This window comes from Mycteria americana, chromosome 14 (assembly GCF_035582795.1).
Source record: "Mycteria americana isolate JAX WOST 10 ecotype Jacksonville Zoo and Gardens chromosome 14, USCA_MyAme_1.0, whole genome shotgun sequence".
NCBI lineage: Eukaryota > Metazoa > Chordata > Aves > Ciconiiformes > Ciconiidae > Mycteria > Mycteria americana.
This window is the reverse complement of record NC_134378.1, coordinates 2871231-2886029: the sequence shown is the minus strand read 5'-3', so window position 1 is coordinate 2886029 and position 14799 is coordinate 2871231. Positions and strand designations below refer to the sequence as shown.

The 14799-nt window shown below is 42.5% G+C and overlaps 1 protein-coding gene across 1 annotated transcript; it reads right to left on the bottom strand.

Moving 5' to 3' along the window:
* On the bottom strand, positions 1 to 12810 carry EIF2S2 (eukaryotic translation initiation factor 2 subunit beta). Its single transcript, XM_075516938.1, has 9 exons — positions 12654 to 12810; positions 7731 to 7911; positions 6705 to 6808; positions 5534 to 5669; positions 5067 to 5167; positions 4477 to 4625; positions 3500 to 3556; positions 2368 to 2453; positions 1 to 1622 (listed from the first exon to the last, which is right to left on the bottom strand). Exons 1-9 carry the CDS (start codon positions 12666 to 12668, stop codon positions 1447 to 1449), a joined length of 1005 nt encoding a protein of 334 aa, XP_075373053.1. The 5' UTR covers positions 12669 to 12810; the 3' UTR covers positions 1 to 1446.
* Positions 12811 to 14799: the final 1989 nt, after the last annotated feature.

Below are 14799 nucleotides of genomic sequence, written 5' to 3'. Positions count from 1 at the left end.
TTACAAGAGGCACTGATCCTGGCTTTATTCACTTAAAGATACATCCAACATTTGTTATAGCTCACTTGAAATTCAAAATGCTTTTAAGAAACCAACCATAAAACCTTGATTTTTGCCTTACAGTGCTGTCAAGTTTTCAAATAGCAAGTGACTTCCCAGCAAGACTGTGTTCTGTATTAACATACATACAAAGATTAAAACTTGGTAGAAACCCTTCAGTTTCTGATATTTGATGAATTGCATTCAGAATGACCACCATTTTCTCTGGGGAGGAGGAGGCTACTCTGCTTACCTGCAGGGATGGGTGCCCGGGGTCCTGAGCTACTACACCTTATCCTGACCCTGTGCCACTTTGGCAATTAAATGGAAACTGTCCCCCTTGAAGAGGGACTTCACTCCCCGTTTGCATCTTTGTACTTGGCAGCTGTAACAAAATACCTGCAGCACTAGGAAAACTAGTTAGGACAGCACTATGCATGTCCCCTAGAGATTACTGATACTGACTGCTAGCAGAGAGAAGTGCACGTTATGATCAAGAAGCATAATGTGTTAATTTAGAACTCAAACTACTTGGCAGTATCTTCTGTAAAAGACAGTGTGTTGCAGCCATCATATAATGATGTTACCTATATATATATTTTTTTTTTTTGCTGCATTTAGTTATTCTTTTTAAAGTGGTGAAGAGTGCAGGACTTAAGAAATATAAACATTTCTCTATTAGAAATTGCAAAATTTAGTACTATGACACTATGAAAACTTACAGTACAGTTTAATCAATTCTATGTTAAGATTCAGCATCAATATGGTGTCTGAACTATCTCAGAGCTACATTCGGTCTAATTAAGCAGTATCAACATGTCCTGATGTCACTTTCTGTGCAAAATGCATTCCCATATTAATGTGGCTATAAAAGCATGAGCAGTTCTCATGTTGGTGTATGTCCCTGTGACTTTTTGTGACTGGCTTCTCTGTTTAATGATAGCCTAACTAAAAATAAGCTTGTTATGTAAAAGCAAAATAACCTTTCTCTTAAACCTTATTCTGGGTCTTGGACATATTTCAGTGACATGATCTGCAGAACAACACGCCAACCATTCCCATGAGCTGTTTAAAGAGGAAACTGAAGGAAAAATCCAAATCGAAGACACTCACTGTTACAGTATCTTTAATTTATCTTGTGTTTTACAGAAGTCTGAACGGATTAAAAAGCACCTCCTTTCCCATCACGTTCCTTACAGTTGGTAAAAGATATTCAATGAGCAAATGTATGTGAACAGCTTGAGGATCTGCATCTTGCAAGGATTTCACAGACCAATCAATCAAAAGCCAAATTTCTTGTAGTTTTTACAATCTTGTTTTAATACAATGGTAAATCCATTCAGATTGTAAACCTGTCCAGTCATATCTCCCCAGAACACTTTGCAAAATCCAGTGTTGATTAGCAAACTAGTTAGCTTTGGCACGGAGCTGTGCTCTCTTGCCTGTGACAGCCTGGAAACCAGTTTTGATGCTGGCGACGGAGCAGCGAGAGTGGCAGGTCTCACACTGCAAGAAATATAATCTGGTGTCCTTCTGTAGGATTGTGTCTGGTGACCGACACGTGTGGCAGGTGACATACTCCTCTGCAGAAAAGGAATTAAGTTGCAGTTAAAAGATAATGCATTATCAGCGGACAAGTCACCACTTCTTCAGCCTTTACTTTTAACGGTTGTCTTGAAAGGCTGTTCAAATGCATCTACTAACTTACAAGTGGCTTACTGTGAAAACCACAGAGGCTGAGGCAACCTAAAAATTCCCCCATTCCCAGGTTAATAGAGACCAGGTTTCATATGGTACATTATGCACGGACACAGGTGTTTTACAAGTAATAACAACCAGTCAAGACTTCCCACTGGTGTTCCGTAACTTCCCCTGCTGAAACAGCTTTCCCAGATGTCAGCAACTCTTGTACAGAGACAGCACTAAAGCAGTATTTTTTGTTACATGGGATCTGTGAGTCCTCTGACCAGCAGAGACACGCACACTGTTAATTAATGTGTACAACAGACTTTAAAATTAGCAATTACTGTTATTTTCCATAGTCCTCATCAAAACCAAGAAATGAAGTCAAATGCAAACAAGCAATTCTCAAATGCTCTGTTTTCCTTGGTATGTTGTAGTGCCAGGACAGAGTATGACCTATGTGCTTATTATAACCATGGCAGAACCACCTGCACTTGCTTTATTCCATTACAAAGCTGCAGCAAAGTTGTAGCTTCTTAGCACTGAATCTCCACAGCATGCACACACACGTGGGCCACACATGGGCCACTGGTCATCAAAAGGGGTCCGAGAGAAATCTATAGTGGAAAAGGGAGTTATACTTACTGATATATCTTCTCAAGACATTTTCTATCTGTTTTTGCTGGAATCTTCCCTTGATTACAAGTTGGTTGTTACCATCTATTGAGCCACTAATTTAAAAGAAAAATTCATTAAGTATTTGATTTGCAGAAGACATTAAGCGTTAAAACAAGTCAGGAACACAAAGCAAGATAGTGATGCATTCTTCAAGATAAGCCAGAATTACTCTGTAGAAAAAAATGCAAAATTCTGAAGGCACTCAAAAACCTACAGAAGTTTTGCCCAAGCATAACCCTCACTGCAGTACAAGCAAACTCCAGCAGAGATCAACCTCATCGTTAAGCTACCCAATCAGAAGAACTTCACAGAATTGGGAAGTAACACCTGCTTATCTCACAGAACTGACCAAGACAACTCCCTAGTAAGGTGTAATATGACTAATAAGATCCTCTTCTAGCCATTTGGATGTAGTAAGTTGAATTTTTTTAACATTATGGTTTCTAAGTTTTTGTTTAAGTCATCTGGAGCTGAAGAGACCCCAAAGCCCAATCAAATGGGCATTTGTTATATATGCGTTGCAATTAGACTTCTTGATTCTCTATGTCTACATAGAACAACATTGTCGTCTACAGCAAAGGAATGAATAGACAACCAGAAAGTACACCACCACAGCATGAGATCTTCGATAAGAGGCATATAAAATCTTCACTGTTTTTATGCTAAGGCAGGTGGATTTAACTGCAGTATTAGAATAACTAGCTACAGGCCCACAAGACTTGCCATTAGGCAGTCAGGCATTCTCTCTTCCCTAGCTATCTATCATCTGCCTTAAGTTGGTAAGAGTCACAGAGCCATCCTCACCGATTGTGACAAACAGCTCTGCCATCAGAGCATCTTTGAGAAAAGTCCCAAATAGGGAATTCAAACCCTTATCCAGACTGTTCCCTGGAACTTATAGTTTGCCACTGTACCTCTTCCCTAAGATGTATCTCTTTGATCACCCAGCACAGCACCTATGTGCAGGGAAGAAAAGCCTGATGTTCAAGCACACATATACAGACCTAAACCCAAGAATTTTATTTTTGATCACACAACGTCAACTATGTTGCCATTGCTTCCTACACGCATAAGCACATATGTAGCCCAGTAGCCTTACCTTGTACCCAATTCTGCCAACAAAAACGCCAGGAGATGTTTTGGCTGACGATGTAATCTAAAAATAAAGTAAGGATATGTTTAACCTTCCCTCTTCAGAGAAATTTGACATTTATACAGGACTGGCAGGCTAAAATGATCTTAAATTACCAAGTTTAAAAGGGGGCAGTGCCAGAGGGTCTGCACCAAACAGCATAGGCAGACGACTGAGGACACAAGAAAGCTGAACAGTCCACAAAAACCCCCCACCATCTCCCCCAAACCAAACTCACAATTACAGTAACTATTGAAAATAAAAGTTTTCTATTTGAGATTTTCCTTTCTTATTCTCCCATCCCCCTGCCATTCCGTGAAAAAAGTGTTACAAGCTACCATTTAAAATTCACGTCAGTACACTAGCCAGATCCTCAGTATGATTTCATCAGTGTTTTCTGGCACACTTATGAAACAAATCAGATACGCATTCCCAGAAGTGCCCACAAAGAATAGAACTGCCTTCAAAAGAAATAATTAAGACATAGGAAGCACTGCAGAAAACAGTGTGAAAAAAATTACTGAACTCCATAGCATTTACCAAGAGAATAGTATTTGTAGTCAGCTCAAATTAGAAGGAACTTTCCCCACCCCCCTGCCCAAGACTTGCAAATAAATATCACTGGTGACCCAACTATAGACTTGATAGAAGCCCATGAACTCACAAAAGCAATAGGTTTAGTTTCAGTCCATGAGGCCCATGTAGCAAGCCTACCATTTTCATAATTTAAGTATAAAATAAGAAATTATCTCAATAAGTCATCTTCATAAATATCTTCTCACAGAGAAAGGTAGAGGAAATGAGTAGCATGATGGAAATGGTTTTCAGTTTACTTCTGGTTTGCCATAGCCTTTTGCCAGAAAACATGCATTCAACACAGCAGCCAACAGCACAGCAAAGTGCATTCATCTGCTATTCCTGGGAAACCTAAAGAGGAAACTTACAATTTGCAGATATCTGTAAAGTTGACAAAAGATGTTTTCTTGGTCCCTACTCTTACAACCTGCGGAGGCTTCATGACAAATTTTCGTTTTTCTCCAGCTACCATATCTGGGTTTTTTTCTCGCATGATGTTAAATACTCTATTGAGCAACTGCAAAAAAGACAGATTCACATCAACATGAATATTCTGCATTTCTCAAATGAAGTACATCACTTCTAAAAAAACTTGAAACAGCGTTCACAATGAATATTAGACTGTCTTTGCCCATTAGCATTTCCCCATATGCTTTGGAACACACACCGAAAAAAATACGCTGATAAATGCAAAATATAAAAGCTGTTTCCCCAAGGGTTTACTTCATAATCTACAAGTACCTCAGCCTATTTGCAGAGGTGTTTCAACTATCACTAATATTGCCCTACATGAAAATTAACTGTGATAAAAGATGTGCTTTGTTATTTTTCTGTTCATGAGCTGCTGACTACAAGTCCTTTAATTTTAAGGTAGAAATAGGACATATGAGCATAAGGCCCTGCTCTACTGATGCACATCAACATGGAAAATATTTTTTAAGAGTCTTTTGAACATTACCTCATCATATGTGTAGTCCCTTTCTGAGCCTGCCCACGCAGGTCCTGACTGAAGGCTAAAAGAAATTCCATCATCTTTTTTGCTATCTTCATCCTCAAAAGCTGTAAAGAAAGTTGTTTGGGATTCATTAAGAAGAAAAGAAACATTCTCTAATGTTTCTACACCGTTTCTAAAAGGTACATCAAAGAAAACTCCACTAAGACGTGGACACAAGACTTCTTCATTTGTATGTCTTCTCTGTTTGTCTGCCTACAGGGGACACCAGCACTTATGGCAAATTTATACAGTGCTTTTATGGAACATTTTTCTGATAAATAATATAGTGGTAAAGGTAACAAAATGAATTTTGAAACAAAAAAGGCACTTGAATAGAACTTATTCACCTACAACATGGACTACGTTTCACTTCTACGTCAACATCTACACAACTACATTCAACATCTCATTGAGCTAGGCTATACTTTTACCTTCATCCTTCTCCATTATCTCATCTTCATCTGGAAACTTCACATTCTTCTTTTTCTTCTTTTTATTGCCCAGCATGATATCAAGGTCATCTTCAGGTTCTACTGCCTCTGGCACATCTCCTTCAATTTTCAAGTCCTCCAAAGAAAGAATAAGACTATAGTTTACAGTATTAAACACATTATCTCCATTACACAGCATTACAAATAATACTAGTAGCAGACTATACTAGATGTATACTAGTGGATACTAGTATCTACCACAATCCTGAAATGTAACAGATAAGAACAGAACTAAAGTACGTTGAAGAGAGCACTGCACTACTACCATGAAGTAGGGCTAGATTTTTATCATCTGGTCTAGCTTCTGGCTGGTCAAGAACAAGGTCACGCTACACTTACCTAAAGGCATCAGCCATTCTAGGGTGTAAGGGAACAAAACACCCTACATGCCAGACAATAAGGTAAGGCAAAGCTGTGCTAACTGCAGGCAGTCCAATTTGTTATCACAATTCTGCACATGTAGAGAACACAGAGCAAGCATTTTGCCTGTCTGGGGCAGATCAGAGGGACATTTTCTTCCCCAAAAGGCAGAATCCAAAGATGAGGTTTACACATAACAGAACATTTCTCTGTCCTCTTGCTCTCTGGGCTTGCCAGTTATGCTGACACATGATACAAAAACACGACTTGGAATAAAACTTGAGAAGAGTAAAAATATCTCGTACACCTTCTGGAACACAGAACAGTAGCCAACCATTCCTAAAGAAACCACCAGAGTAAAAACAGATTTCTTAGCAGATAGATACCCCTTATTTGAAGGGCTGGCCTTTAGAGGACTATTCTGTGCGTGGCTTCTGACATCCATTTACTTCTCTCACCCCAAAAGACAATTAACCTTGATGCTAGTAAACCCTTACTACAGATTGCAGAATTACTTGCTCATTGTGCATATCAGTTTGATTTTTTCATTTCTGGGCAAAGTGCCCTGGAGGAGCAACATGTGCAGCAGAACCTACTATATATGAAAGACACAGTGAAACATAAGTTTCATTATTAACTGCACTAAGACATAATGACAGACTCGAAACAACTCCTGCACTGCCAATCCCAGGAAAATGAAAGCAAGAAAGTTTTCAGCCATAGCCAAGATGGCCTAGTTATGTAAACAAACCTTTACACCTTCTTCTGCTTCATCTATATCAAATATCTTTTTTGTTTTTTTCTTCTTTTTCTTTTGATTGAAGAAGTTTAAATCATCCAGGTCATCTGTTGCATCTAAAAAACAAAGGATTGCCAAAAGAAGTAGAACTGTAGAAACAGTTTAGACATTAAGGTTTCTAATTTACATCCAAATCGTCAAAACACTACAGTAAGACATAAGCAATGATCTGTAGCCCCTATAGATATCGTTCAGGTTTTAAAGAGGTTATTCCCCTCTACCCCCAAATACCTCAGTACTATTTTAGTTTCTGCACCTTCCAACTGCATTTTCTTAAGTGCTTAATCTTTCTTTCTGCTGTACAAGAGAAATTAGCCATTTTTGTCATTACAGTAGAGATGCTTCAAAAAAACAAAAAGAAAACTGTAGAAGGAAGGTATAGTTTCTTTGGTCTACTGCAGGAGCCAATGTTATCAACAAAGTGGATTTAAGTTAACAGCATTCCCTGAATCAGGTCATCTTGAAACTACATTGGCCTCAATTTAAAAAGCAAGGTTATATATACAATCGCAAGCTTATTTCCTAAAGATTCCAAAGAACACTCTAGTTATCACATTCACAGTTGTCCAAAAACTAGAAACCCTTTTAACCATATTTCTGTTATTCACACTATTGCTTAATTGTTCAAATGAAAACCAGCCGTAATTGTGGAATTATTGCAACAACTACATGTGGAAGATTTAAAACTTCATGCTAACTATTTTAGGGATTCTGCTTTCATTGTCTCACACAAAAGACTGAGTCAGTAAAGCAGAATTTACATAAGCCACTGGCAGCTTGCTGGATGTCTGTGAACGTGATTTCAAGCAGGAAGGAAATATGCCCTCCGAACAGGCAGCAGAGTATTAGTCACAAGCCTCTAAACTAACTAGGGCCCCGGCATTACACACGGTGATGCTAAATTCTTGAAATGGGGCTTGTAGTCTCAAAATACAGAAGGACTACCTTTCAGAGTTTATCTACATGGATTCACTTTACCTTTCTTCCTGCTGTCTTCTTCGTCTGCTTCAACATCTTTGTCTTCTGTTGGCTCTGGTTCAACTTCTTTTGTTTCCGATTGCTGAGTCTCTTCTGCTTGTGTATCCCCTCCTTCCTCATCCAACATAAAGGGCTTCTTCTTTTTCTTCTTCTTCTTGCTCATAGTGGGATCGAAAATCATCTGTAAAAGTCAAGAATTCCTTAGCAGCATAATAATCGCCTACCATTAAAGGTGTTATAAATATTAAATTTCTCTCAACATTCCTTCAGTTACCCAAACTTCTCCTTGGCTTCAATCTCAACTAGCGATTTCTAGATCTGTAACAATGTAATACAAGTTAGCTGACTCAAAACAGTGATTACATAGGCTTCTTTAAAAACAACACACATCTTGTCCCAAGGCATAACTGATGTGAATTACAAGAGAAGACTGCTTGACAGTTTAAAGTTTCTGCTACTTCTTCTACCATAGTCCAGGTTTCCTGCTATCTGTGTATTAGTTCAGCTGAAAATATGTTCAAGCTGTGAATCTCTGACAGACTAGCTACCACCTACTTCTCCATTTTATTATCATTACGGACTCAAATTTTGAAGTAAGACTACGCGAAGCAATCACTGAACCACTCGGCATCAGAAAAAAATTTAAGCACACCTATACCACAGGGCCTCATTACATGTCAGCTATGCTTTGTACTTCCATTTGTGAGACACATTATTTTCCAGATTTAATAAAAGGCAAGATTTACCAACAACTCTCTTGACAAGAATGCTTTGGACTAGGGAGAAACCTAGAAGGGGCTGGTAATGCACAAGACCTGTATCAGCTCTCGACACTGTGAAGTAGCAAAGGTTTCATCCTTTTCCCCCCACAGCTGGCAAACTGAAGCTCAGAGATGAAGTGATTAAAAACTGTTAATGAGTTCTTTAGCCAGCGAAGAAGCTGAATTCACCTAGTCTGACTGTGAAGGCGGCACTAACCTCAAGACTTACTTTTAACCTATTCATCATCTGCAGACCTGAGATAATTAACACATGAGCTCTTCAGTCTTCCAACAAAGGAATGCCTCTTACTATTTTCACTTAAGATGCAAGTTTGATATTGTAGCTATTGGTCAGTTTTGTCACATATATCTGGCCATACTTTCACACCACAGTGTATATTTAATAGAACAAACCATTTTAGACACTTAATGAGTCTCTTCCTCCAGTTTTTCTGATCTAGTAATTGAAGAGTGTTCTCACAGACAGTTAAAATTCAGCATCATGAATACCCTTATTCATGAAAATATCACCACTTCATCAAAGGAGCAGTTCTCCAACTTCTGGTTTCATTACACCCTGCAAGTTTAGGGGTTTCCCTCCCCCAACAAAGCAATCTTTTCCTCACCCTTCTTATTCTCCTACACGATATTCTTGTGATATTCTTCCAATTTTCTGGAACTTACATGTTTTATAAAGACTCTACTGAAAGGCAGTAAACTGCACATATGGGTGTTTGAAGAACAGCATCACAAAAGTGTCCACATATATGGGACAGTGAAACTTGACGCTTTCAGACTGCTGAAGTGTCTTTAGCTGTACACACTGCGCTAGAACGATTTTCAAAAAAGTTCTGTCAGAGGGCTTCCCTCTAGTGCTTAGACACATGTATGAATCATGCACAGTGATCAAAGAATGCGCACAACCGGTTACGCTGTCTGCTGGCTTCCTCTTGTAACCTCCACAGTCTGCTGAAACAGAAGGAAAGCTGCCTGCACAGGCAAGAGTCCACAGCTTTGGGAACAAGCACATGAACACCATTTTCAAGATCATGACTAATTTCAATGAAGAAGCTCTGCAAGACTCTGAAGAGTTTTGTATCTTCTCACATGATTAAGCAAACACAAGATTACGTTTTGATCGGGTGTAATGATTTCTAAGAAGGAACCAGCCCAGCCGCCCCAAATCACTCCTCTCTTTGCCAAGAAAAAGACATCTTTCATCCTGAACCACCATAAAGCATATCTCGCATCTACAAGAGACAGAATGTGTCTTCACTAGTAGCACACTAACCTGAAGTTAACACACTAACCTGAAGTTAACACACTAACCTGAAGTTAACACACAAGGACAACTTCTGGATGCAGAAGATTGTTTTTTCAGCATTAAAACTACGTAGCTGGCCTTGAACAGAGCACTGCTCTGAAGGTCCACTCCACCCAGTCAGGTCAAGCCAAGCTTCTGCAAACCTAAGACTTAGTCATAACATGCCAACTGCTCTCAGGAAACTAATATAAGAGTTCCACAACCTGAGAAGGAGGTCTATGCCTGAAATATTTTTGTTCATCAAGAGCTTCAACGAAAACTTAGCAGGAGTTTTAGGTCACATGTGCTTTAACAAATCATTATAGAAACTAACCAGCCTGATAACCAGGCTATTCTGTGTTTTGCCTTTCTGAGCTAGGTATTTCAGAAATGTCTTCATTCCTTTTCTCTATTCAGTATGTTTGATTAGTCAAAGCTCTATGACACCATTTCAGCACTGAAAAACTCTACAAAAAGTTGCAGGCCCTCTACTGAAGGGACTGTAGCCCCCAGCCCAAATACACCAAAGCCTATGCTTTTCCTGTGTAGAAAGGGTTATAAATTTCTGTCCTGTTTCTGCTCTCAGAGCCAAATTCCCATATGGGGTTTTCTCTTCCATAGACCACACAGTTCTTTCTCACATCCAGCTCCATTCCAGATATACTCTTATTCCAGATATACTCTTATTTCAAATGCCTAGACAGTCAAAAACCCAACTCACAGAAAATGAGCAAGTGCAAGAACGAGGTGGCAGGGGGAAGAATCAAAGCTTCATAGTCCAAATGCAACTCTCAAGACAGAAGCCAACACTACTCTAAACTGCTGTGACAGTGTCAAATGCTGGGGATTCTAACAGAGGTCACAAATTAACCCCATTTCATTAGTGTAAATAAACACAGGCATGCCTGCAAAGCAGATAGCAATTCTGCATGGATAAAGTTAATTCAGGTATCCTTACACTACACTGACCTGATGTCTACGATAGAGTGCAAAATTATTAAGACCTGCACCTAAACCCTCTGCCTGCTCAAAACACAGCATTCTCTAATTTTATTTCCTGGAGCTTCATAAAACTACAGGGCCAGAAGAACTTTTAGATATCTAGTAGGATTATATATATAGCAGGATTTTTAATAAAGCAAATAGATGTTAATGGACTGCTTCCCTTTGCAAATAGGGCCTGTGTTGCCTCTGCTGTGCCACACTTCTGTGCAGCACTCGGACAGCAGATGTTTCTACTAAGGAGTTTCATTTTGTATACAGCTCTGAAAATTGTAAGCTACGGTCCAATGCAAGAAAACAAAGTTTTGTAACACCTATACCAGTTTAATGTGCAAATTTGCCTTCACATGTCTTCACCCTCCTCAACTTTATAGGATCATTGGCTTTAAAAAGTTTCACCAACTTAACGCCAATAACAAACTATTTGGCTCCTAACAACCAGATATACAGAAGTTCTGGAAGGCATGTTCGCTCTCTCACATGCACACTAGCGAGTAGATCTAACAGTGACAGTTCAACTGTAATATCTGCTACCGTTTTTATTCCCCGTCAGTCTGCCACATAAAGCAATCCAGAGATGTAACTTTACTATACTAGATATTCCTGATATCACCTCAATGTCAGAACAAATGCATTAGGCAAGAAAAATAGTTTTACTGACATTTAAACTAAATCCAAACCAGGAAACTCCAGATGAACTGCGCTATGGTCCTATGATCACCCGAGACAGAAAGCATCTGATGCAAGGATTCCTGGGTTCTAATTTCTGAAACTAGAGTACAATCTAGACATTAGAAGTGCAACTGCACCAGGGACATAATTAGGCATAAAAATGCAGCACATTCATTCTAGATGTTAAAGTAGCTGAATAACTCAGTCTCAGCTACCATTAAAATAATTAGTAATTACACTAGTTCTCCTTTATTACGTAGGACAAATTATGACTTGCCTGTCGCCAAGGCTAGTGTGATCACTTTGCTCAGAACGAAACAAGCCACACAGATATTTTAAACAACACCAGAAAGATGATACAAGACCAAAAGCAGCCATCTCATGGATTCAGCCAGTGCAGTTTCCCACAGGCTATACAGTCATCCATCAGGGTGTTCAGAACCTCATACATGTAAAGCTTTCCTTTTCCCCATGAGAGTAACTGAAATGAGGTTAGTAAAGGTGCCAACACGTGGCATCTACAACACCTGAAAGATTTCTCAGAGATAGATGTATCTAATTCCCTGGAAGTATGCCTAAGCAAACACCATCGGATCCGGAAAACGTGAAGTTATCATTTGTTAAGAGGTAGCTATTTCGCCCTCGGAGTTAAAAGACAAGATGTTAAAGCTCGAAATAGAGAGAGTGGTAAGTAAACTGACTAAACGCTAAATATCGCTAGAAGAGCACGAAACACGGTGGAGAAGGGGTGGCGGGGAAATCTGCCTTTCCTCCCGGCCCTCCCTCTGCCAGAGCCGGGCAGAACACGGGGCGCTCCAGGCGAGTTTGCCCGCGATGCGCAGAGCCAGACGGGACTCCGCAGCGCGCAGAGGCGGGGAAGGCTCCCGGGGAAGGCTCCAGCCCCCCACCCGGCCCGGCCTCCGCCCCGCACACCGAGAGGCGGCCGCGGCCCGCCCGCTCAGGGACGGCGGCGAGCGGAGCAGCGGCCGGGGCCGCCCGTCGGGGCTGCGGGAGCCATGCGCCGCCGCCCTCCCGAGCACCGCGGCGCCGGCTCTGCCCCAGGGCGGAGGCCGCGTTCGCTGCCCGGCGCAGGCCTCAGGCCCGGTCTCCCACATGGCGGCGGTCTCGGCCGCAGCGCAGGCCTCGAGCCCGGCTCCCCCTAAGGCGGCGGCCGCCGGGTCTCACCTCGTCGCCCGACATGGCTGCGGCTGGGCGCGGAGCGGCGCGGGAGACGGCGGAGCGGCGGGCGCTCAGGGAGGCGGTCAGCCGTTGCCCGCGACCGCCGCGCTCGCCTCTTGCATCAGCGCTCCCCTCCCCCTCAGCGCCGCGCTGCTCCGCGCCTGCGCAGCCGCCCCGCGCATGCGCGCCCCGCCGCGGCGCCTCGCGGGAGTTGTCGTTTCCGGAGCTGCGCCTGCGCCGCTGGGCGGCGGCGCGCGGGAGCCGTGAGGCGGTGGCGGTGGCGGTGGCGGTGGCGGCGGCCCGGCCCGGCCCGGCCCTTCTGGGCCTCTCCCGGCCGCCGGGGGAGCGGGGCCGTCGCCCGGGTTGGCATCTGACGGGCGCAGCTGTCTCCCCCTCGGCATCCCCGAGCTCACCCAGGCGGCTCCAGCAGGCACCTCCGTCCGGCCTCGTTCCCCTGTGGAAGGGCCTGTGGAGGTGTCAGGCAGCGGCCGCCGCGACCGTTGCTGCTGGCGTGAGGGGGGGGAACGGCAGCAGGACCCCCACCATCTCGGGGCTGTGTGCCCTGAAGGTGTCCTTGGTGTTCACAGGGCGCCTCTTCCCGGGGTTTATTGGGCGCAGGAAGAGTAGCATTTCTTTCCCAGGTTTATTGCACACAAAAGCGTGGACAGAATAGGAGTAATACATACCAGAGAATGTATTACAGGGGAGGGAGAGAACCAGGTGGTTGCTCTGATCAAAGTAGGGGAGAAATGCAATACTGCTTTGTCCATCATTAAAAAAGCAGACCTTCCTTCCCCCCCCCAGAATCGTAGACTTCTTGGTGTAGGAATGGATTTCTGGAGCGCGTCTGGTCCAACCTGCTTGCTCATGCAGAGTCAGCTAGAATAGGTTGCTCAGGACCTTGTCCTGCTGGGTTTTGAATACCTCCAAGGATGGGGACACCACAATCTTTCTGGGCAACCTGTTCCACGATCTTCACAATAAAAACGTTCTTTCTATGTTTAAGTAGAATTTCCTGTATTTCAACCTGTGCCTGCTGCCCCTTGTCCAGAAGAGTCTGGCTCTGTCTTGTTTACCCCCCGTATACACCCTGATACAATCCCCCCGAGCCTTCTCTTGCAGGTCTGACAATCCAGGCTCCCTCGGCTTCTCCTCATACGGCAGATGCTCCAGTCCCTTAGTCCTTCTTCCTCATTCCATTTCCCTCATACTAGCTAATAAAAGAATATGGCACTAATACACGACAGAACTACTTACCACGGAGTACGTGTTAAAATTCTGCCTCCCAACCAACTCTTTGAAATTAAAACGTCATCCATGTCATGCAAGATTTAGCGTTAAAGCAGACAGAGCCATCAGCCCAAACATTGTTACAGGGTGTTCTACATTTTAATATTTCCAGACTATTTGCATTCCTGGAGTCCCATAACTTCCCATTATATGATGTAAACTTGTACTATTCTTTTTACGCTAGCCAGAGATTATGCACACTATATCATTTAACTTTTTAATCACCTACAAGAAAAGACTGCCCGTCTTGTCTATCCTTGGTCTTCCTTTCATTTACCTTTCTTGTTTGCCCCAGTTGAGAATGAGGACACCAGCATAGTCCGTATGCAAAGCCGTCAGTTTGGAGACATAGTAGGCACCAGGGCAGGATCAGCTTTAGCTTTTCCCAGTGTGACTAAAATATTTTTCTGTTAAACCTCTGAAACCCAACTTCAAAAGATTACTTTCCTTTCTTGCTTCAATACCACCACATTTCCCTGGGTATTTGCAGCATTTGTGCCTTTGTCACTTGCCGTTATGTCGCAGGGATACCGTGGATTTTCAGGTACTGCAGGCAGCTGTTACTTAACGCTGTTGATAAGCTGAGCAGACACACTTGGTGTTGCTGTAACACTGAAGATGGTCTCTCACCAAATTCTTCTTCCTTCTTTTGCTGCAAGCGTTTGGTTCAACATCCCTGTCATATTAGACCGTTCACATTGGCAGGAAGCCAGAGCGCACGGGTTGCTAATGACTGCCTGCACCGGCCTACCCCCAGCCCAACGCCCACCTCACTTCCCAGAGCTCACCTAGACCAACCTCCTGTCCTGAGACAGGATAAGTATATTTTTCTATCACACCCGATCACGTTTGTCTAAGCTGT